The sequence below is a fragment of the Ascaphus truei genome, chromosome 2 (genome assembly GCF_040206685.1).
Source record: "Ascaphus truei isolate aAscTru1 chromosome 2, aAscTru1.hap1, whole genome shotgun sequence".
NCBI lineage: Eukaryota > Metazoa > Chordata > Amphibia > Anura > Ascaphidae > Ascaphus > Ascaphus truei.
Window position 1 is genome coordinate 254,914,275 of NC_134484.1, and position 25,166 is coordinate 254,939,440.

At 42.7% G+C, this 25,166-nt stretch overlaps 1 protein-coding gene across 1 annotated transcript in view; it reads left to right on the forward strand.

The window, feature by feature from the left end:
• The window catches only part of SDHA (succinate dehydrogenase complex flavoprotein subunit A), a 39,030-nt gene that overhangs the window by 402 nt on the left and 13,462 nt on the right, over positions 1–25,166 (forward strand). Inside the window, exons 2-9 of the mRNA XM_075586134.1 lie at positions 5,580–5,669; positions 6,986–7,147; positions 7,860–8,003; positions 12,137–12,301; positions 13,409–13,557; positions 13,930–14,054; positions 17,553–17,721; positions 18,796–18,991. Of these exons, the coding sequence (XP_075442249.1) occupies positions 5,580–5,669; positions 6,986–7,147; positions 7,860–8,003; positions 12,137–12,301; positions 13,409–13,557; positions 13,930–14,054; positions 17,553–17,721; positions 18,796–18,991 (1,200 nt within the window). The remainder of the gene's footprint in view (positions 1–5,579; positions 5,670–6,985; positions 7,148–7,859; positions 8,004–12,136; positions 12,302–13,408; positions 13,558–13,929; positions 14,055–17,552; positions 17,722–18,795; positions 18,992–25,166) is intronic.

Genomic DNA, 25,166 nt, shown 5'->3' on the forward strand with positions numbered 1-25,166 from the left:
CGCTTAGGAACGCCCTGATAATGTTGTGTTATAATGTGCTGCAGCAGGGTAATGTGAGGGCAGGGCGTGACGTGAAGCTGAAGTGAGGGCAGGGCGTGACGTGTAGCACGCTGCTGAAGTGAGGGACGCTGCTATTATAAATGAGTGTTATTCATGTATGTACAAAATGGAAAAACTGGTAAACAATTGACCCAAGAAGGACCAGTAGGTCCCCTACATAACAGCATTCAATCACACTATAGTTAAACACTGACAGTATGAACCAAACATGAAAAGGTAGAGCTTAGAACACCCAATAGTGGTAATTATATGATGTATGTGGTAAAAACATTTTTATTAATGATATAAAGTTAAAATAAGGGGTATTAAAAAAAACTCCCCAGAGCAAAAATTGGTTTCAAGAGTGAAAAACTCCAATACAGTACTAAATGACCGTAGCCCACAGTGGGATATGAACAAGGCTGTATTGCCTGACAAAAATAGGCAGATGAGCCTACTAGGAGGAAGCTCCTAAGCAAACTCCCCACGACCACTGTACAATTGATACTACTGTATGTTAAATTGTATTGTATTGTATGTCTTTATATAGCGCCATTAATTAATGTACATAGCACTTCACAGCAGTAATACACGTGGTAATCAAATAAATAACATAATTTAAATAACAGATCATGGGAATAAGTGCTTTAGACATAAAAGTAACATTAAGGAAGAGGAGTCCCTGAGAATCCATACTCAGAATAGGTATGTAACAGGTATAGCAACAATAAGTCACTGCAAATAGGTGGCAAATGAGTAGTTCATAAATGAACAATGTGCTTGTATGTATGTAGATAAGCAGTTGGACAGCTGTAGGTGGTAGTATAGTTGCAAACCAACTATGGTGCAGAGAGCTGAGGATGATGACCCCCCCCCCCCCCTCTCCCTTAGCCACATATGAATACAAGGGTTAATACCCTGTGATAAAAATGATATACGTCTGAACACATGAATAAGTGCAGTAATATTGGCTGTGTGGATGTATAAGGACAGCACTCGAAAAATGGTGATATGTACCAGCTGAACAGAGATCTCATATCACCATTTTTTGAGTGCTTATACATCCACACAACCACTATTACTGCACTTATTCATGTGTTCAGACGTATATATTTTTTATCACAGGGTATTAGCCCTTGTATTCATATGCGACTGCTGGGGGGCCGTGGGGTGAGTGGCGCCGCGATGTGCGCGTGTACGAGTAAACGGTGACGTTCTATAACCTTATGAAAAGTGAGTGGCGGCGCTTGTGTAATAGTGCTCAGAGGGGGCGTCACGTGGGGGTGGGTGAAGGTTACCTCCTCTCAGCCCAGATTGTGCGGCTGCGGTCATGTGATGTGGACACCCACGTTACGTCACTGGGCATCCGCCTACTACATCTAGTTCAGCGTTGTCCCTTTGCACTGATTGGCTGATGCCATCGCAGGTGGCGGGACCAGGACGTGTAGGAACGCCCTGTTAATGTTGTGTTATAATGTGCTCCCGGGTACAGTAAGGTCACATGCTGCTGAAGTGAGGGACGCTGTTGCTGTGGACTTTAGAGGGGACGGTGGGCACAAAACATCTTTTGATGCTTTCTGTATAGGAACCTGCATGGTTATAAATGAGTGTTATTCATGTATGTGCAGGAGTGCAGGTGGCGGAGAGCTGCAGACACGATCAGTATTCTGTATAAGACGTGGCAGTAGTCTTGGTTACCATCCTTATAGTAGGGTTTCGAGCTCTTTGGTTTTGCACAACGGGGAAGCCTGGCCGTGATGTCATGTGAGCGGTTCGCTTCATTGGCTGAGCCGCGCACGTGACCTGCCCCTTGCTCAGCAAAGACAAAATTGTTTGTCTTCTCCTGAATCGCGGTCGTGCTTCATCAATTGCACGCTGTATGGGTGGCCTCATTGACAAGAGGTATGCGCGCGCCCTGTCGCAGCCACTATAAATGCGGCCTTAGGCTGCGGCCAGGGTGAACGAGAGCACTCTCGAGCTCGGCGCTCATTTTTCTTGGGGGATTTGTTGTCAGCCAGTTGCGTGCTGTGGCATTGTGGGGAGTGATTTTGGACGCTCCTCCTGTAATTGGCTGCTATACCTCCCTCCCCCCATGCTAAAGTGCACCTTACTAAGTGTGCAGGCCCCACATGGAACCCATTATACTTCCTGGGATTCGTCATTACATTTTTTTTATTTTTGTCGACACCTTACAAACCCTTTATTGGGGGTCACTGCACTAATCCAACTACATGTGGCCTACGGAAGCACAAACTGCACTGTGTGTGACAGCCCTAAATAGTTTGTCTTTTCACAGCACAATTCAACCTTTTAATTAAAAACACTGTAGAGTTAAACCCTTCAAACCCCTTTGCTGCTGGTGACACATATGACGCTTTGCACGCTATTAGGGGTTACAATGGTGCCAGGCAACAATATAATGTAACATGCAGGCCGCAGATGTGAGCCATGACAACTTTGAAAGGGTGCGTGTGCCCCTTTATACGTCTAGAATACTGTAAAACTTTGATGTGAGGCATCCTGTCTAGGCAAAATAAACTGCATTAGAAGTTAGTTGAGTAACTCAGTGGTTATGTCACTGCTTTTGAAACAGGTGAACCCTTTTCAAATCCCAGTGTCGGCTCCTTGTGACCTTGGGCAAGTCAACTCAATCTCCCTTTGCCTAAGGCATTAATTTTAGATTCTAAATTCATGGGTGACTCATTGTACCTGAAAAATTCTATGTAGAGCCCTGCGAACAGGATCAACTCTGTATAGGAATAAAATATAATTCATGGACTGAATGTGTCACTGATTGACCCTGTAATTTCTGCAGGGTGCTCACTCCTTTTTATAAAACAGTGTCACGACAGGTTGCTTGTTGAATCATTATTAAATAAAGCAAGCCGATCCAATTAATAATGGTTTTAGTTAGTACTTCCCCTTTCACAGCCTTCCTGTAACCTCTATGTCTCTGCTTTGGCTTTGTCCCCAGTTCTTCTTTGCTACCAATGTCAGGGGCGTTACTGTGTGAGGATGTACAGATAGTAACCACGCCATGGAGTGCCTTATCATTGCTCTTACTTATTAATGTGATGAAGTAAAACACTGATTTTATCTCATATGCACCGCGTTTCCTAGGCGAAAGCTCTGCCTCTATCTAATGCCCTGGCATCCCAGCTTTCTCTTTTCCCTTTTGTTGCTGTGGCAACAAGAAAGGATCCCAGAAAAAGCACCAGGAGCAGCTCTTATTTTGTTTTTCTTTAATAACTGAAAATATATTAGTGTTTTTGTTAGAATTGAACATAAAATTGGGATGGGAGTCACATTGAGTTGTGTTACAGATACACATATATACAGAGCCATTTATAGATTGTATGTAGTAAAGTTACATCCATCAGTATCCCAAAGCGGGTATGCTTTGAGGCACCATGCTTTGAGGCACCATGCTATGAGGCACCATGCTTTGAGGCACCATGCTATGAGGCACCATGCTTTGAGGCACCATGCTTTGAGGCACCATGCTTTGAGGCACCATGCTTTGAGGCACCATGCTTTGAGGCACCATGCTATGAGGCACCATGCTTTGAGGCACCATGCTTTGAGGCACCATGCTATGAGGCACCATGCTTTGAGGCACCATGCTTTGAGGCACCATGCTATGAGGCACCATGCTATGCGGCACCATGCTATGAGGCACCATGCTTTGAGGCGGGGGTAAACAGTAGATATGTGAAGCCCAGGGTGGGTCCGAGTGGGGCCTCGACCTTCTTGGAGGGGCAGAGTTGTTTCACTACTTTATGCATTATGTACAAGTCCTGAAGTGCCTGGTGGTTTACACTTATCCATTTATTTCCTCTTATGCGGTTTGTACTCAGGCAGGTAGTAGTTTTCAGTGACCACACACACACATCCAAGTTTTGTCAGTTTAATCCTTTAGCTGCCAGAGGGGCTTGCTTACATGGGATGCCTTCAACGGCGGCTTAGTCCTTTCAGTACCATATGGACCTAGAATGCATTGGTGGAAAAAGTTACAGGCCACGCTGGCGTCGAAACTGTTAATCTGTAGAATAGCAGCAGCCGTGGTTGGAACTGATACTTAACTATTTGTAATAATTAATTACTAATTGATCCAAAAAGGCAACATGATAAAAGTAGGGTTTGCTCGGGTATCAAGCTTTATAGCTGCACTGCAAAAAGCATTAATAGGTTAATATGAGATGTGCAGCACGGTTGCAAAGCAATTTATGTAGAACAATGCAAGATCTAGATTCTTCATCACTTCATAATTTGATTGATATCACTGGTCTATGTCGTCTTTTTCAACAGTTTAACTCAAGTTCACAACTGATACACACTTTCAAAACTTTTTTTTTCTGTTCAATATAATTGTTAATTTCAATCATTACTCCTGAATTTCAGCTACGACTGCTCCCCATCTCTGTCCGCATGCTATCTCCTTATTTGACAGTGTGTTGTTCTCACATTCCATTTGTATCAACACTAATTATGAGAGAATTCACCAGAAGTTAGACTCTATTAGAGTGTCAGCTGTTCTGGCAAATAACTCACTTTGAAGCATAACTTACAGCAGCATATGACTACATAATAAATACAGAAATATATAGACGTATGTTGAGTGTGCTTATTCAGCTCTCATATTATAAAGCTGTATATTGGTTATTGCTTCAGTGGAAAAATCTTGCAGATGCGTGATGATTTGTTTTCAATGGAACTTAAAGGATGTACAGGCATACCCCGGTTTAAGGACACTCACTTTAAATACACTCGCGAGTAAGTACATATCGCTCAATAGGCAAACGGCAGCTCACGCATGCAGCAGTCAGCACGTCCTGAACAGCAATACCGGCTCCCTACCTGTACCGAAGCTGTGCGCAAGCGGGGAGACTATAGAGCCTGTTACAAATGCGTTATTTACATCAGTTATGCACGTATATGACGATTGCAGTACAGTACATGCATCGATAAGCGGGGAAAAGGTAGTGCTTCACTTTAAGTACATTTTCGCTTTACATACATGCTCCGGTCCCATTGCGTACGTTAATGCGGGGTATGCCTGTATTAAATGTCGAACCCTTGCATATCTACCTATAGATGTAGCAGACCTTATTACTCCCGTTACAGCGAAATAACGTGTTAAATAACAGATGCGTTATCTCCGCAACTGTTGTTTGCAATAGCACTGCTGTTAAATAACAGGCCAGCGTTGACGCAGCGCGTCACGTGACCGGAAGCAGCAACGTCTGCTACGTCTGTAGTTGATTTATGAGCTTGTGGGAGGTCTATTGGGTCAACTTCCCTTTGCCCTTCTGTTTCCAAGAAACCACATACCTAAGGTCAACTCTCATCATGTAAGAGGCATTTGATACCAGCCAAACTGATATAAGGAAATAGTTGGCATCTCAGGGCTCAGAATATCTACCAGCTGCAGATTTATTTTGCAGCCTGGAATTGCTGGTGACCTCACATTTGCATGCTTGATCTCCGTAAACATGTGGCGACTTGTCGAATTGTAGAGTTATTCAGTTGTTCTGTTTCAGAAATGGTCTGCACCATGTCCAGCAGTGACGCGGGCAATTCACTTCACCGTCTATGGAAAGAAGGACACATCTGCTAAACTTTCCGATGCCGTAAGTTGATCCTCCTGTACAACTAATGTATATGGTATTTTCACCCTTCACTTCTAGTTACAGTATTGTAGCTCTTCCTGCAGTGAAGTCAAAGTTGTCATCTATAGACCTTTAATTTTTTGGAGGAAGTTATTGTTACTGACCCCAAACTGCTAATTAATTTTGATCTCCCCAGATTTCCAGGATTATTTGGGGGGGGGGGCGCAGATGTCCCTTACCATATCTTCGGTGACACGTCGCCATGGCAATGCAGCGTCAATTGATGCCGCGAGGTCATGTGAAAACCCCAAAAGCTACAAAAAGCTAATTACAAATATTGAATGCTGATTTGGTGAGGATCTACTTAAGGCCTCATACCTGCTGGAAAAAACAATATAGCAACAATACCAATGTCTTATTGGTCAGGACTGAGTTACAAAGCAGTTTTGTAGGAAATCTCAATGGAAGACACTTTTTACTGTCCCTGTTCAAATTGTTTCCATCTATTGTTTTCAAAATTAATTGGATTTCAAATGTTAAAGCTGCAGTTCAAGCAATATCCTGCATGTGTGTTTTTTTTTAATAAATCAGTTCTGTAGTAAAAAAAAATACTTTTAGCATTTTCTGTTTAAAAAAACAACAACTTTGAAAGACCAATTTTCTTGTATTCTATTTTTAAAAGCATGCTTGTTGCTATAGCAACCATTTACATTCCCCATATTTAAAGATGTCGCCAAACTTTGCCGATCAATAGACGGAGAACGAATTGACCGGCAGCTATGCAGTTCTTATGGTAAGTAGATATTACCCGCATGAAACTATTGAAGTAAAAAAAAAAAAAAAACCTAAAAAAAAAAACGGGCGCTTAAACTGCAGCTTTAACTGTGTCGTAAGAAAGAAGGGAAAATGTAAATCAAATAGTTTAAATTGTTTCAGGCTTAACTATGAATACCAGCAAATTAAATACTGCACTACGGAATCTACACACGTGCTTATTTTGTAATTTCTTAAAAACGGGCACTTCTAATAAATAACAGAAGAAGCATTTGTGAGGCCTGATGTGTTATCAGTTGGAAAGGCTGGGGGAACAATCTGCTCTCCATGCTTGTGTAAGTATTCCTTGCACGAAAACTCAATGCGGTTGATTTTACTATGCTGATTATACTCAACTTCCTTTAAAAGGGTAGCCCCTGCATGGTCTAAGGACAGAGGCAGGTTACGTACATGTAGCTGACGCCTTTAAAAAATACATAAAATTAATTGCACAAGTATAAGTTGTTTTTTTAAAAAACAATTTTGAAATGATAGATCGGTCATTTTGTTTTCACATGTACCAGATTTCAACTCAGTACCCTGTGGTAGACCATGAGTTTGACGCAATCGTTGTGGGTGCTGGCGGTGCCGGATTAAGGGCTGCGTTCGGTTTGTCTGAGGCGGGTTTCAATACAGCATGCATCACCAAGCTGTTTCCCACCAGATCTCACACAGTTGCGGCACAGGTGAGTGTATGTGTTAACAATCTTAGGAACGTTGCCCCCTATGTATCAAGGCAAGAGCTGGGCAATTGTGGGATGGGATGTTTTCCTTTGTTACATCCGGTGCATGTCGCTTACTCCGGAATGGCTCCAGGTTCGCCTTGATACATAGGCCCCGTAGTTTAGAACAGTCTGTTCTTGTTGCAAGGGATCCGTCAATGCTTTGTGACGTTGATGAAGCTATAAAGGCGTTCTATCTCTTGCTGTCTTTTATTTCTGAAACTTGCCATCTTCACTGTACACTAGGCATGTTTAGGTTGAACCTGTGCGACCCTCTTAAAAACACATTCATTTCATGGAGCCCAAACGTAGCATACCCTCTAACTATACCCATTTAGTATGTACCTGTTTTTTTGCCCTGTAATAAATTCAACTGTAAGTATTGTAGTTATTTCTGCCACTGGTCGATCCTCGGAAACCTTCAGTTAACTAAAGCACCTGGGCAATGAATGACTAATATGATGAGCTGGTAAGGGGCATTTATAGGCACATTCTATAATGTGCTTTGTATATAAGTATACACATTAATTCATAAATACACCTATTTATTGATATCATTTGGATATAGTATATATCAAAGATAACCTTGTTGCTGCCTTTAGGCCATAGTGCAGTGAAAGGTTTCAATGTCTGCATACAGGATTTTATTAAGCAGTTATTATTATTATTTTTCTAGGGTGGGATAAATGCTGCTCTGGGTAACATGGAAGGCGATGATTGGAGGTGGCACTTCTATGACACAGTGAAGGGGTCTGATTGGCTAGGTGATCAGGATGCCATCCATTACATGACGGAGCAAGCGCCTGCGTCAGTTATCGAGGTAAGAACCTGGATAATACTTTTCCACAGTGACCAACTGGTGCTCCCCTTTAGGCGGATCTAATGTCCAGTTTAACAGGTAGCACCAGTATTTTTTCGAATGGAAAATGATAGGTCTCTATTATAGAGAAGAAACATTTTGAAAAAATAAAAACACATTTTATACATAGTAAACTTATTGAAAAGCGGGACAAGTAAAATCTAACTACTGTATATAGCACAAGAATGAAAAGCTACTTAATTCCCTCTAGACTGTAAGCTCTCACGAGCAGGGCCCTCATTGCCTTCTGTATCTGTATATCTTCTGCATTTGTCTGTCCTTATTTGGTGCTATCCTGTTGATGTAATATACATAGCTCTGTACCGCACTGCGAAATAGGTTGGCACTTTTACAAATAAGATAAAACAGAGAGTGTTGCAGGCACGCGTCTTATCAATCTTGAAAAGGAAGGTAATCTGCCGGTGCTCTTGGAAGTGGGGAAAATCCTGTTGTACTCCAACAAGTCACAAAGAAAGAAGCAGGTATCCAGGCACACAAACTAAATCAATAGTTGATTTATTTAGCAAAGGACAACCAACCTTTCGATTGCCACGCAGTCTTTGTCAAGGTGAGGGCTAAACAGCAATCAAAACCGTGCACCATAAATACCAAAGTACTCACCCATCTCACCTCACTGCAGGTGTCCCGTGGCATGAAAATCGAGCCCACCATCATGTCACAGCGCCGACGGAGACCCACGCACGCGCATAATGAACCATCTGGCATCCTGCGCATGGCGCTCCGCCTATAAGCCGTTGTCTACAAGGGAGCCCGAGTCCTCCCCCTCCCTTGCCACGGAAACGCGACGCTCCAAAGAAAAATAGAGCAACGCGAGTCTACCTGGCAAGGCAGCAGTGAGGTGGCTACCAGAACCCCACTGTGTAAGAGTAGAAACGGGACCAATCCCACCACGAGTGTCACAGTGTACAAACCCAGTGTACAAACCCCGTGGCAAAGGAGGGGGCGGACTCGGGCTCCCTTGTAGACCCCGGCTTATAGGCGGAGCGCCATGCGCAGGATGCCAGATGGTAGGTGGTTCATTATGCGCGTCCGTGGGTCTCCGCCGTGACGTCACGGCGGCTCGATTTTCTCGCCACAGTACACCTGCAGTGAGGTGAGATGGGTGAGTACTTTGGTATTTATGGTGCACGGTTTTGATTGCTGTTTAGCCCTCAGCCTATCTCCTCCTTCTCCCCCCCCTCCCCCCCTCCCCCCCCACCTTCCCCTCCCCTTCCCCCTCTCTCTCCCTTCCCCCCCCCTCTCCTCTCCCCCCCTCCCCCCCTTTCACTCCCCCCCCTCTCCCCCTTTCCCCCCCCCCCTCCCCCCTTTCCCCCCCCCACACAATTCCGCTCCTCCCCCCCACACACCCCCCCCTCCCCCCCACACACCCCCCCCTCCTCTTCCCCCCTCTTTCCACCAGCTTTCCCTCCCCCCCCTCCCTCCAGTATTCCTTATCCTTCTTTTTTATTTCTTTATTATTCACGTAACCATTAAATATTAACTGTCATTAATGATTTATAGCTCTCCTTACTATCTCTTGTGATATTCTGTCTCGTTTGTCCGGGGTACTTCATACTATTATTGTTGAACATGATTATAACTTTATTTACATTTGTGCATTTTTTTTAACACATATATTTTTAATTTCGACCAATGTATCAGTGATCTTGGTTTAGCATGTGATGTATAAACATATGTTATGTGTTCTCCTATCCAATGATATGATTGGTCTTTTTAATTACACAATTGTTCTTAATTCTGTTTGCCATTACTGGCAGTGTTGGGGTATACACCTGTGACCCATTTGTTTGGGGCTTGTCCACAGGTGTTGCAACTTGCACTTGCTATATATGCATGTTGTTGTTTCAAACGGATCACTCTTTTGACAAAGGCCTGACGGGCCACGCGTCAAGAGGATCTGTTTGCACTTTGTTTGATTAAAGTCTTTTATGGGTCACTACATCAGCCTTCTCTGAAGTCCTTTTTCTACGGCTGTGCGGCGTACAGACCTCCCCTGGGAGGATTTCCAGTAGCCCTCACCTTGACAAAGACTGCGTGGCAGTCGAAAGGTTGGTTGTCCTTTGCTAAATAAATCACCTATTGTATTTAGTCCGTGTGCCTGGATACCTGCTTCTTTCTTTGTCACTTGTACAAATAAACAACAACAACAATAATAATAATGAATCTGTTTTGGAGTTTCGACTGGTACTTGTGACAGAGGGACACCAGTATCATTTTTTTTTTGGTTTCATAACGGTTTTGTGCTGTGGCTGAGCAGTAATCTTTATACCGGGTTAAAAGTTAAATAAACAATAGTATATGTTTTCGTTTGAATTACAAAGTTTGACAAACTGTATTATGACTTCAATCGCTTTTTATTGCACCGGCATGAACTTTGACAAGAGAAAATTGCCTCGGAGATTTCTGTGCAGATGTGAGGACTTTGATCAGCAGCCACATCTTGGCCAGTGTATAGTTCTGTATCAGGGCTGGGCAACTCCAGTCCTCAAGGGCCACCAGCCGGTCAGGTTTTCAGGATATCCCTGCTTCAGAAGATGTGGCTCAATCATAATGACTGAGCCACCTGTGCTGAAGCAGTGATATCCTGTTAGTGGCACTTGAGGACTGGAGTTGGCTAACCCTGTTCTATATGAAACAATATGGGGTGTTTTAAGGTGCGATGACTTAGAAGTTTATTTTATATTGAAAATTCAGTAAAGCATTTCTATGTAGAAGTATGTGCATTTATCATGACAGGTGTATTTATTCATAAACTGCACATCTCTGCCAGTCACTGTCAACAGCAGGACAATAATGTAACATCTGACTAGAAGGAACCCTGTTGTTTTTGCCTTGCTGTCCTCATATGGATTAATTTTACATAATACCAATAAATACAGCAATCAATAGTTTTAGTGTTTCAACATGTTTATTTTATTGCTTTTCATTCAAGAGCTCACTTAGGATTAGCACACTTTAAAGCAGCAGTCCGAGCTGCCGTGTTTTTTTTAAATATAAAGTTCCCCCCTCTCTACCCCCTTTAATATATGCATCATTACAACCCACACAATGATAAGTAATTAGCTAAGATTCAGGTCGGGAGTTCACTAAATGGCTGTCAGTGCAGCAGAAGAGTACCCAAGATGCAAAGTTCGGTGGGGATGATCATGTGACCACGCAGTCACTAGATACAATTGGTGCACTGCTAGAGAGAGGGCAGGGCTCAAAAGGGGTGTGCCAGAGCCTGTTTCAGAAGAGGAAGGGGATGTGACTTTGTAAATGGTTGCTATAGAAACACAAATGATTGTTACATTATAATACATAAAAAATGTAATCTAAAGTTGTTTAAAAAAATTGCTACAACTATTTTCTCATAGTACAGAACTGATTTATTAAAAAAACACACATGTAGGTTATTGCTTGGTCTGCAGCATCAATTCCCATTTATGTTATGATGTTCTAAACGTTATCATCAGTTTAGCAGATAAAGCGTATCGCCTTTTAGTGAATATGGGGCCTTATTGCTTGGCATGTTGTGCTGTAATTGCATTGGGGCATTTCTGGGAAGGCAAATGATGAGGGAAGACCAATTTGGAAATTGTTCTCAATTGAGTAATTTTAAGTATCGTAAAGCAGAATTCCTCCATCCTCCCCCAGGCGCCTGTATGAGTTTAACTCCTCTAATGTTAGTATCTAGCCCCCTGAGCATGCCCTACTCCTTTTTCCATTTATTATTATTATTATGCTTTTTTCAGTGTGGAAAAAAAACAACAACATGATTTTGCTAGCTTTTGGGGTTACTATGGTAACCTTTAGACTACAATTACTAATATCCCCATAAAAGTCTGGGAACCCTGCTGGATGGAGCTCCTATAAATCTCAAATGTCTCAAAAATACACAAAGTATCTTGCAAACTCAATAAAGTCAGTCAATTTTGCAGATGCAGTGGTTTGTCATGATTTAATGTACAGCACTGTTGAAATAATGGCTCATTCAATGATGCATTTATGTACACAACACACCCTTATCTGTGGTGGTTTTATAAAAATACAATATACACAGATTTCACATTTGATATGTTTGTATGCCACAGCTGGAAAATTACGGGATGCCTTTCAGCAGGACGGAGGAAGGGAAGATCTATCAGCGTGCCTTCGGAGGGCAGAGTCTGAAGTATGGGAAAGGCGGGCAGGCTCACCGCTGCTGCTGTGTGGCAGACAGAACAGGACATTCTCTGCTACACACTTTGTATGGAAGGGTAAGGAAGCAAACGTTTAAGGAGCAGTCCTTCCTAGGGCCAACATAGTCTGAGGAGTACAACATGTTTAACGTTTTTTTAAATGTAGCTGATTGACACTTCATTTACATTTTTTTTAAATTGAACAAGTATTTCAAAATAATTGCTCTAACATTGAACATTTCCATGGTAAACAAATGCTCTGGAGGGTTTCTACAATCAAAAGTATTTTGCTTGTCATCAAAAGTGTTTGCTTAACTCTGTTCCTTGGTTGGCAAAGTCATTATGGGTCCTTCATTAGTTAATGCTTGTTTCAGTGTTCCCGACAAGAAGCGACACACATTCATGTTTCACTTCCTTTAAATGGAGTGATTGCATCTTTCTAAGGAAGCTAATTACCCTGAGAAGTTGGTTAAAGGAGCTGTTCTCTTTCTGCCCCCTCCTCCCCCACCTTTTTTACCACCGGGATGAGAACCAGGCGGTCACTAGAGCTGAAACGTGTTTGTTTAATCTTAGTGAACCCCCTGGTTTTGGATGTACTTACCGGTGAAGGAAGAGTGAGTACTTCCCGGTATTTACATGTGTGGCGTCATGTGGGCCAATATGAAGCTGCAACGGTTCACAATGTGGCTTCCTATTGGCACACGTGATGCGGGAGATTTCAACCGCCGTTTAGCTTCTCCTGGAGGGGCCAGGAATGTGATACGGGGTAAAATAACTCGGGAACCTGGTTATCGCCAGAGCTAAAAATCGCTATATTCAGCTGTGGGGACCCCCTGCTTCCCATCCTTGTGAAAAAAAAAAACCCCAAAAAACAACAAACCAACAAAAAAACACAGGTAGAACTGCCACTCTAAAAACAACTTTATTTTATTTTATTTTTTTTTATTATTTTTTTTTTTAAATGTCTCGGTTCAACTACCTTTTTCAATGTGTGCCAGCATTATGTATTTTATACCAATTCTCCTTATTTCTCTTCCCCCCTGCTTTGTATCTCTAGTAATATTTGGTAAATACTGTGGGTTTTTTGTTCATATTACTTATCCAGCACCCTTTAAATCTGTATGCCTGTGTTACCCACTTTAAACCTGTTATCTTATGTCCTGTTCATCTGTCCCTTTGTTGTAGTCTCTGAGATATGACACCAGCTATTTCGTAGAGTATTTTGCTCTGGACCTCTTGATGGAAAATGGGGAATGCTGTGGTGTTATTGCACTTTGCATGGAGGATGGATCCATACACCGCTTCAGGGCCAAGAACACCGTTATTGCTACTGGGTAAAATATTGCTACATATAGCTAAGGCACATTAAAGCAGCAATCCCTCCTACCCCACAGAGTCCTTTGTGTTTTTTAATAGAAAAAATGCGTTATTTAGTGTTTTAAAAAACCCCTCATATTTTGCGTAATCTCGTTTGTGAAATATATCTCTACGAGGTGCATTACAAATTCCCTTGGCATCAATTTTAACTCCTTTTCCCTTATTCACTAAACTGCGAAGCACGATTGTGCGAATCCTGTCATTGACTTGAATATTGATCTAGCTGCAATCAGCAGCATTACAACTTAATGAATAATGCTCTATGTGTCTAATTGAAAATTTACTTGCTGAATGATGTTACTGATTAACCTGGGATTTCATTCTCCCAGGGGATATGGCCGTACCTTTTTCAGTTGCACATCTGCTCATACCACCACGGGTGACGGCAACGCCATGGTCACAAGAGCTGGGCTTCCCTGCCAAGACTTGGAGTTTGTACAGTTTCACCCTACAGGTACTGCCCACTGGGCTCAAGAGAGCAGAACACAGAGGCTTATTGGAACAAGCGTGTCCATTTCCAGTAACGTCTGTTATTACGACCTGATTTAGGGAACTTACATTTTTATCACATCAGCAATACATTCAAATACAAGTGTGTTACGTGCAATCTCTCATTCTTCGGAGGGAGGACAAATGTTATACGCCTCTAGAAAAAATCCACAAGAATACAATTGGGAAGAAAAGCATTCATACAAATCTCTCTAATACTGCAACATCAAATAGCAAGGAAAAATCACGGTTTTAAGAAAGATTTGTTGACTGTTCAAAAAGCATCTTTTGTCAGAGAATTACTTCCCGTTAAAAAGCAGAGACGGAACACCCATGAATGTGTATGCATGTCTTGCTCAGGTCCACAAACCTGCTTCATTCACCACATTGTCACATGTCGTATAGACAAGGATTCTGGGTAACGCAAATGAATACCAAGTGTTCATTGCATTGTAGTTTCCGATCCACTTTAATACATAGATTCCCTAGAGATTTGACCTCTAATAGGAAGATGCAGAACCAGTGAACCCACTCAAAGCCGGGTATTTTGTCTTTATAGACGTGTCTGTTTGAGCTTGATCACTGATTCTGCATTGTGATGCTGGTAATGCTTGCAAACTGGACACACACGTACTATAGACTAAGTTGGATAAAAATGTGACATAAACCCTCTACCAAGACATTTGCAATGTCACTAAATGTATCTGGGAGCATTTCTGCTCTCTAGATTTGTAAGACATGTTAGAACTCGTTATGATACTAAAACCCCCCCAACATAAATCATATGTATTAAACTTAAGAATATTTCTAAGGACTATTTTCTATGACTAATTTGGGATATGGGGAATTTAAAAAACGACACCTTTTAGATGATGGGAAAATGTTCTTCGGGGGAAAGCTCAATTTTTAAATGTTACATACATTGTCCATTTAACGTTTGTCACATTCTTGGCCTTCACATTTCCTTCCATATAATAATCATCTTCATTGTATATTCTTGTAAATGTTGAACGTCCACAATCAAATACTTATGTCCCAAAGAAAGCAGCAGCAGTTCCTGCTTGAGCAGAGCACTGCCGTTTACTCACGATATCCGTCCCGTCTGTACTCCGATGGTGTGCTTCTCCTGTCAGACGAATAGGCAAGAATCACCTGTGCAGCAGTTAGATGGAGAGCACTGCTCCTTAGCGAAAAACAGGGTCCAAAATGTGACTTGCAGGTAAAAATAAACAGAATTTATTTGAAGACAAAAAACAACATGGCAGCCGAGATGAACAGAGCTACTCTAACGCGTTTCACGCACATGGCGCTTTGTCAAAGCGCCGTGTGCATGAAACGCGTTTGAGTAGCTCAGCTCATCTCGGCTGCCATGCTGTTTTTTGTCCTCAAATAAATTCTGTTTTTACAAGCAAGTCACATTTTGGACCCTGTTTTTCACTGAGGAGCAGTGCTCTCCATCTACCTGCTGCACAGGATACAGAGTTCTGTACTGTATATTACAAAAACAAACCGTTACAGACAGGTGGGGACAAACATGCACAAACAGATACAAAGAGGTAGTGAGGGCCCTGCTCGTGAGAGCTGACAATCGAGAGGTGAAAATAAATTGTTGCAAATCAGCAACTTCCTTTATCAGTTGGCAGCGGCCACAACAGAAACCAACCTGATTTTTATTTATTTTTTGTTCTATTTGTACCTGAAGATTAAAGGTCAAAGCTGTAAATGTTTTTACGGGTAATACATGTGTCCCGATCTAAGTAAATGAGCATTATAAAGTTGGTTGCTGATGTGGATTTCTAACAGGACTCTCGTATTTTTTAAGTCTGAAGGCTGAGCCTCTTAAGAAAAGATTTACATGTTACATGGACACTGAATTACATCTTTACCATCCTGATTTTTTTATTCTGTTACAAATGATAACACTACTTTAAAGGAGCAATCCATGCAATATCCTACGTGTGTGGTTTAAAACATTTTTTTTTTTAATACTGTACATCAGTTCTGTAGTGTGTTAGATAATACTACATTTCAAAATGAAATTCAAATGTTATTGCTATTTTTAATGATTTTTTTTTAATATACTGAGCATCCTTTAATTTCTATAGCAAGTGTTAACACTTTCCCAGCTGTACAAGATATTTGTACCACTTTCCTGTTTGGGATAAATTGTCGCCAATATTCCCAGCAGTTTGAGCTGCAAACTGTAACAATAGATAATGTTGCCTTAGTAATATAAGAATACATTGTATCTGCTGAGTTACACTGACTGACGTATTGATTGAAATTGAAAGGCAGCCATTTAGTGAACCCTGATAAGCAGGATCTTTGCTGATTGATCACGGGAGAAGTAATCGATCGGCAGCTTATGTAATTAGTTTTCGATAAAATTAATCAAAGGCTGCATATATTAAGAAAAAAATATATATAATTTTTTTTTTCTTAAGTGCCGCTTGGATTGTCTCTTTAATTTCTTTTTGTCATCCATCAGGTTGTGTGATATTCTCCTGGTAAAGTAATAAAGTTGATTCGCACAGTGAATGCAGTTCAGTTGAGCAACTGTTACCAGACGCAGCATTAGCAGTGAAGGGAATATTAACATATATAAATATTAATTTGCATACATGTAATGTACATGTACAATATTATGATTTATGTATAATGGTAAAAGTGAACTCTAAAGGGCTGGCAAACAGAAATCCCTTAACTTTTCAGATCTAAATGGGGACAATCAATGAGGAACAATAAAGCACACTTTACAATTACGAACGAAAAACACCTTTTCAATGCAAATTCTAATGTACCGTGGGTTACACTTCTCTTAAGGGGTCTATCCTCCCTCCTCTTGGTGTGCACTACCTTTCATATTCCTGCTGGCCCCTTTTACTGTAAATAATGTCATTTCTAAGTGGAAGAAAGGCTATTTGAAAATTACTACTGTCTATGATAGAATAGCATTGCTGATAGAATGACAACTTTCATCACAGTCCGATGGTGATATTGCCCTCAATTGGGAGGTAGAGCCAATGAACAGTCAAGATGATAGAAGCAGAGAATTATGGGAAAGGAAATGGTGATCATAAATGTAGGGTAGTACTTGTAATTGGACACACTTTCATATACAGTAGTGTGTTTAGCTTAAAGTTTATTTTGGACCGGGTTGACCTTTGCACAGAAGTATACCTTCCTGTTGAATTTTCATTGCATATTTGTTTTTACGCATAGAAGTGTTTGGTGTAGTTCCCTACTCCCCGCATTTAATTTTAGGCAATCATCTTTATTTTCTCACAACGTGGAGATAGTTGCAATTTTGTATTTCATATAATATATTTCAGACATTTCCAGTGTATAAAGGGTTCTGCATGGTAGTGGTTATATAGCAATTGTATGGACCGTAGTAAAATACTGATTTTAAAAGCCCGGTCTTTTAACCTATCCAGTAACACACTCTTATTTTTGAATGCAGGTATCTATGGGGCTGGCTGCCTCATTACAGAAGGTTGTCGTGGAGAGGGAGGTATTCTCATCAACAGCGAAGGGGAAAGGTTTATGGAAAGATACGCTCCCGTAGCAAAGGACCTGGCCTCACGTGATGTTGTGTCCCGTTCCATGACTATTGAAATTCGTGAAGGAAGGTTTGTGTTTTAGGAAAATGAAACGATCTAAAGATTGAATTTCTACGGAGTGTTGTTACACCATAAGACCCTTTCTGTGTCCAAAGACACCTTACAGCCCATAAAGGGCCATACAGTACTTAACAAGTCATTCTGGAAGGTGTCTTATAAAGTATAGCACGGCTTGGTATATGACCCCAAATATCAATATAAGAGCTTCGGCAATGGTTGGCATCATTGTGAAAAACTTGACGGCAGGGAACCAGCCCCTGTCTTTGCTGTTCTTGTGTGGTTGTATACAGAGGTTTCCTGTATATGCTATTGCTAGACTGTGAACCCTATAGTGGTCTATAGTTTTCTATGTATGAAGGCCCAGCTTTATGAAATGATTGCACACCTAAAGGCCCATTCACTTGAACAGACTTTAAGGTAAGACTTTGTAGTCGTAAGGAACTTCACATTGAGGATATTATTGTTAATAATGATGCAAAAAAGCTTAATTTTTATTGTGCTCTGTGTAATGTTAATGGATCAATATAACTGTAAGTATAGGATCATTATTTCTCCCAGTTAGAATTGAAGAAAAGTTGAAGTCGCTAGACATTTTTTATTTGAGCTCCATGAACAGATTTTCAACCTAATCTACAATGCAACCATGTGTCAGGGCCATTTATGTTTTTTCTCTCTCTGCTTTGGCATTATTTGCGTCAGCAAGACATTTGGGGAGTGATTGCATGGAGCTCTAGGAGAAAACAGGAAACCTGCGTGATGCGTTTATTCTATAATGATGTATATTTGTGTGTTTCCTTGGCTCAGTCTTCCTTCCCTTTGTTATTACATATTATGCCGGATCTGCACTGGTGTTCACTGCCCACGAACTATATCAGACATGATAAAACACAGCATAATTAATTGTCTACATGGTGTTGCAGCTGTATGCTTAATTCATCAGCATGTGTTGTCAGCATAGCATTTGTTTCAAAGACATACTGTACTGTATTTAAATGTATTAGACCAGTTTTTTTTTTTTGGGAGCTATTCCCAATTGTATTACCACGGCCAGGTCATCTAAACCAGAACATGTTTGTTTAATAGAGGCTGCGGGCCAGACAAAGACCATGTCTACCTTCAACTTCACCATCTTCCACCTCAGCAGTTGGCTAGCCGCCTCCCAGGCATCTCTGAGACGGCTATGATCTTTGCAGGAGTTGACGTCACAAAGGAGCCCATACCAGTCCTTCCAACGGTCCATTATAACATGGGGGGTGTTCCCACCAATTACAAAGGGCAGGTAACTACTGTGTCTTTATTTCACACCACAAGCATTCAGCGGGCATCAAAACAAGTATACCTACCCACCAGATCATGTTATCTATTGATATGTTTTATAGGTTTAACAAGTGATTGACACTTTTCTTTTTAAATCTTAATATTTTTAAAATGTTTCTGAAAGGTTGAACATTTTCTTTTGTTAGCATATATAACAGAAGTACTGAATTTGGGGTAGGGTCTGGGTGATTCTAAATTTGGTTTGCTCCACTCCAGTACTTGGGTTATAAGATTTACTTACACTCCTTACCTGAGCATCAATAAAGTAGGACCACAGTATAAGATTGTAAGCTTTCAGGGACAGAGATTCTTTTCATGTGGTTTTATGTTTAATAAATACAGTATATATATTGTGACAGAAACCAGGGGTTGGTAATAAACTCCATATACAGGGCTCCCAGGATACTGAACAGTTTCTGTCCTGTCTAAGCTGAACAGGGCAGCCTCGTAGTACAGGCACTCCATTCCACAGTTTGTCTGCTGCCTGTTTTCTGTCACCTGTCATGCTGATTAGAGTTCAGGTATATAAGACCTGTTTCCTGTTTCCTCTGGGCCCCGCCCAAGAGCCTGGGAGGCTGCTGAACTGCAGAGGGGTGAGAAAGCCTCTTTCCCAAATCGCTTCATTCATTCTGTTAGTTTGTCTAAAGACTGCAAAGGTACTTATTTTGTTGGTGGAAGTGGACAAGCCACTTCCAACTCTGAGTCAGGGACATCTAAGTTTTAAGTTATCGCTCAGACGAGCAGCTTTTTGTTTGGCTTTGTTTTCTGTTTACACTGTAGCAGTCCCAGTGCCTGGGACTGAATAAACCATGTATAGCCTGTTTAAAGGAACAGTACGTGACGTCTCATCATTTAACCTACCCTAAAAGACCGTGTTCTAACAGTCCCGGACAGACGGCGGAGCCCCGGAGTAAGCCGTTTGTCACATATGGTGGAGAATGCGGGCAGAACACTAAAAGGTCTGGGGGTTAAAGAACTTTAAAGAAAAAAAAAAAAAAGGTTTTTTTCATCCTCTGCAAACAAGATGGAAGACGTGGTGGGTGCGCTGGTACGCAATGTCGCTGCCCAGAAAGACGCGAATGAAACCCAGCAACAGCTATTAATAGCCCAGCAAGAAACTAATGCAAACCAGCAGCAGACGAATGCAGCCCAGCAACAGCTGCTAATAGCCCAGCAAGAGATTAATGCCAACCAGCAACAGGCGAATGCAAACCAGCAACAGACGAATGCAAACCAGCAACAGACGAATGAAGCCCTGCAAAACGCGAATGCACACCAGCAAGAGACAAACCGCTTGCTGAGAGAGGAGCAACAGCGGTTCGCTCAGGGCTTACAGCAGGAACTCGAGATCCTGAGGGGGACTATCCGTAACCTTCCACTGGCAGCGGCAGCCCCAGTTCCGAAAATGACCAGGGCAAGCCACTACCTTCAGAAGATGGGACCCTTGGATGATGTGGAAGCCTATCTTCTCACGTTTGAACGCACGGCACAGAGAGAGGGATGGCCAGAAGCTGAGTGGGCTGGTCTAATCGCACCCTTCCTAAGCGGCGAACCCCAGAAGGCTTACTTTGATCTAGAGCCAGCCGAAGCTAACGTCTATGCAAAGTTGAAGTTCGAGATCCTCGCCCGCCTTGGCGTAACCACTGCTGTTCGTGCCCAAAGGTTTCACGCATGGTCCTTCACGATGGATAAAGCCACCCGAAGCCAGATGTATGACCTCATCCACCTCGCCCGGAAGTGGCTACAACCCGAGATCAACTCAGCAAGCCACATCGTGGAACGGTTGGTCATGGACCAGTTCTTGAGGAAACTTCCCTCTGCCTTACGTCGTTGGGTCAGTCGGAGTGACCCCCACAATGCGGATGAGCTTGTGGCCCTTGTAGAAAGGTACAGTGCAGCAGAAGAGCACCCGCAACCCACAGTCGTGGAGCAACCCCACTACCCGAGGTTCCAGGACTCTTCCAGAGACGGTAAAAGGGTACCGGGGTTAAGGGGCGCTGAAGAGCGGCGACCACCTTCACGCCGCTCCAGCAACAGTGGTTCGCACACTAAGGGCAATAGCCAACATGGGGAGCCGGGAAAAGGCTCTAAGTGGGACACAGACTATGTACCTAAATGTGTAAATTGTCATGAGAGGGGCCACACAGCAAAAATCTGCCCACTAAATGATGAGCCCATGCAATGCAACAGCGTGGAACCTTATTCGCTGTTGTCCCAATGTATGGGCCCTAGCCCAGAGGACCCCTTGAATAACCATCTGTGGGCATTTGTAAAGGTTAATGGTAAGAGGGTTCGGGCACTTCTTGACTCTGGGAGCATGGTCACACTAGTGTCCGAATACCTATTGCCCATTAAGAAGAAACAGGTAAACAGTTCACAAAGAGTGGCAATTTGTTGTATACATGGGGATAATCATGAATATTCCACTGTTGATGTTTTTTTTGAAACAGAATTTGGTTCTTTAGATTTCAAGGTGGGTGTTGTACCCAAACTGGCACATGATGTGTTAATAGGGACCGACTTTCCCCATTTTCTAAAAATGTGGTCCCCAGCTCAGAATAGCGCCCAGAGTTCAATAGCGGACCATAACGAAGTGTTAGAAGAAACAAATCCTTTCCCTTTTTCAGAAATGGATGTTGACGAGGGCCCAAATAAGAAGGGGGAAAAGGAGGAGTGCTGTGAAATTCCCTTCCCCATCACTACTTTGGTAGGGAATACCCCAAATCAAGATGTTGATCAGGCACTTACCACCCCAGTTCAGGATAAGACCCTCGCTGACCTAGAGGTCAGTCCTGGGAGTTTTAAGAAGGCCCAGTGGGAGGACCCCACATTAGCGGTAGCAAGGGGAAATATACGGGACCAGAATAGTACTCATGGCCAACCAGATAGGTCACTTGCTTACCCCTACTTCGAGGTAGAGAACGACCTAGTATATCGGGTTGATAAAAGAAAATCAGTTACAACTAAACATTTGTTGGTACCACGGACATTCCGTAACGTAGTATTACACCTCGCACATAGTCATCCATTGGGGGGACACCTAGGGGTGGAAAAGTCATCCATTGGGGGGACACCTAGGGGTGGAAAAGACAAAAGAAAAGGTTCTCCGAAGCTTTTATTGGCCTGGGGTTCTGGCAGAAATTACAAACTATTGTTCCTCATGCCCAGAATGTCAGATCACCGCCCCGTTCAAAGCATACCGCAGCCCATTGGTACCCCTTCCCATAATAGAGGTACCATTTGACCGGATTGCTATGGATCTAGTAGGACCCCTAATAAAGTCTGCTAGGGGACATAAGCATATATTGGTAATATTAGATTATGCTACCCGATATCCGGAGGCAGTTCCCCTACGTAGCACCTCTGCTAAAAACATAGCAAAAGAGTTAGTACTTCTGTTTTCCCGGGTCGGAATTCCTAAAGAGATCTTATCTGACCAGGGAACACCATTTATGTCCCAAGTAACAAAAGAGCTATGTAAACTCCTAAAAATCAAGCATCTCAGAACCTCAGTCTATCATCCACAAACAGATGGTTTAGTGGAAAGGTTCAATAAAACCTTAAAGAGCATGTTACGCCGGGCGGTCGATAAGGATGGGAAAAACTGGGACTGTTTGTTACCATACCTGTTATTTGCCATTAGGGAAGTTCCCCAGTCATCCACAGGCTTCTCCCCGTTTGAACTATTGTATGGCCGACATCCAAGGGGCTTACTGGATATAGCCAAAGAAACTTGGGAACACGAGGTTACCCCTTACAGAAGTGTAATAGAGCATGTTGCCCAGATGCAGGACCGCATTGCTGCAGTCCTACCCATAGTGAGGGAACACATGGAGAAAGCTCAAGAAGCACAAAGGAATACGTATAATAAGGGTGCTAGGGTCAGAATTTTTTTTCCAGGTGATAGGGTACTAGTTCTGGTTCCCACCGTGGAGAGTAAATTCCTTGCTAAATGGCATGGGCCATATGAGGTCTTGGAAAGAGTGGGAGAAGTAAATTATAGGGTAAGGCAGCCAGGTAGGAGGAAACCTGAGCAAATTTACCATATAAACCTACTCAAGCCCTGGAAAGATAGAGAGGTCTTGTTAACCCTAGTACCCCCAGGTCCGTCAGAGAATCAAGAAACTGACCCAGAGGTTAGCATAGCTGAAACACTGTCCGTGCATCAGAAACGAGAGGTCCAGAGTTTAGTGAGAAGGAACAAAGAAATCTTCTCTACACAGCCAGGTAAAACTAACGTAATTAAACATGACATAGTCTCTGAACCGGGGGTCCGAGTTAACCTTAAACCGTACCGAATCCCAGAGGCCAAGAGAGAGGCTATAAGTTTAGAGGTTAAAAAAATGCTAAAACTAGGCGTAATTGAGGAATCCCAAAGTGGGTGGAACAGCCCTATAGTTTTAGTCCCAAAGCCAGACGGTACAACAAGGTTTTGTAATGACTACCGGAAACTAAATGCGGTGTCAAAATTTGATACTTATCCTATGCCCAGGGTGGATGAACTTGTAGAGAGACTGGGCAAAGCCCGATATCTCACAACCCTAGACCTAACAAAAGGGTACTGGCAGGTTCCCCTCACAGAAAGGGCAAAAGAAAAAACAGCCTTCTCAACCCCAGATGGCCTCTTTCAATATAAGGTGCTGCCTTTTGGCTTACATGGAGCTCCCGCCACATTCCAAAGAATGATGGATAAAATTTTAAAACCACATGTTCGGTATGCTGCCGCCTACCTGGATGATGTGGTAATCCATAGTGAAGATTGGCAGTCCCACCTTCCAAAGGTCCAAGCTGTGCTCGACGCAGTTCGGTCTGCTGGACTAACTGCTAACCCCGCTAAATGCACTATTGGTCTGGAGGAGGCCAAGTATCTGGGGTATTCTATTGGTAGAGGGTTACTCAAACCACAAACACTCAAAGTAGAGGCGATACAAAATTGGCCAAGGCCAGTCACAAAAAAACAAGTAAGGACCTTTTTGGGGTTAATTGGCTACTATAGGAGGTTTATTCCCAATTTTGCAACTAAGGCAACCCCACTAACCGACCTCACAAAAGCAAGAGGACCGCTAATGGTAAAGTGGTCCCCCGAAGCCGAACAGGCCTTTAGAAGCCTGAAAGAAGCTCTCTGTGCCCAACCAGTGTTGGTCACACCTGACTTCTCCAAAGAGTTCGTAGTCCAAACCGACGCATCTGAGGTAGGGCTGGGGGCGGTACTCTCCCAGGAGTCTCAAGGGGAGGAGCACCCCATCCTTTATTTAAGTAGGAAACTAAATCCCCAGGAGAAAAATTACTCCATAGTCGAGAAAGAGTGTCTCGCAATAAAGTGGGCTGTAGAGACACTCAAGTATTATCTGTTGGGGAGAAAGTTCCGATTGGTCACAGATCATGCACCCCTTACCTGGATGTGTCAAAATAGGGAGAAGAACGCTAGGGTGACCAGGTGGTTCCTAAGCCTACAGCCCTTTAAATTTTCTGTGGAACACAGGTCGGGGCACAAACATGGCAATGCCGACGGGTTGTCAAGGATGCACTCCCTAATATCCATGGTCGCTCACCCCTCGAGGTCTGAGCTGGGGGGGAGGATATGTGACAGAAACCAGGGGTTGGTAATAAACTCCATATACAGGGCTCCCAGGATACTGAACAGTTTCTGTCCTGTCTAAGCTGAACAGGGCAGCCTCGTAGTACAGGCACTCCATTCCACAGTTTGTCTGCTGCCTGTTTTCTGTCACCTGTCATGCTGATTAGAGTTCAGGTATATAAGACCTGTTTCCTGTTTCCTCTGGGCCCCGCCCAAGAGCCTGGGAGGCTGCTGAACTGCAGAGGGGTGAGAAAGCCTCTTTCCCAAATCGCTTCATTCATTCTGTTAGTTTGTCTAAAGACTGCAAAGGTACTTATTTTGTTGGTGGAAGTGGACAAGCCACTTCCAACTCTGAGTCAGGGACATCTAAGTTTTAAGTTATCGCTCAGACGAGCAGCTTTTTGTTTGGCTTTGTTTTCTGTTTACACTGTAGCAGTCCCAGTGCCTGGGACTGAATAAACCATGTATAGCCTGTTTAAAGGACAGTACGTGACGTCTCATCATTTAACCTACCCTAAAAGACCGTGTTCTAACAGTCCCGGACAGACGGCGGAGCCCC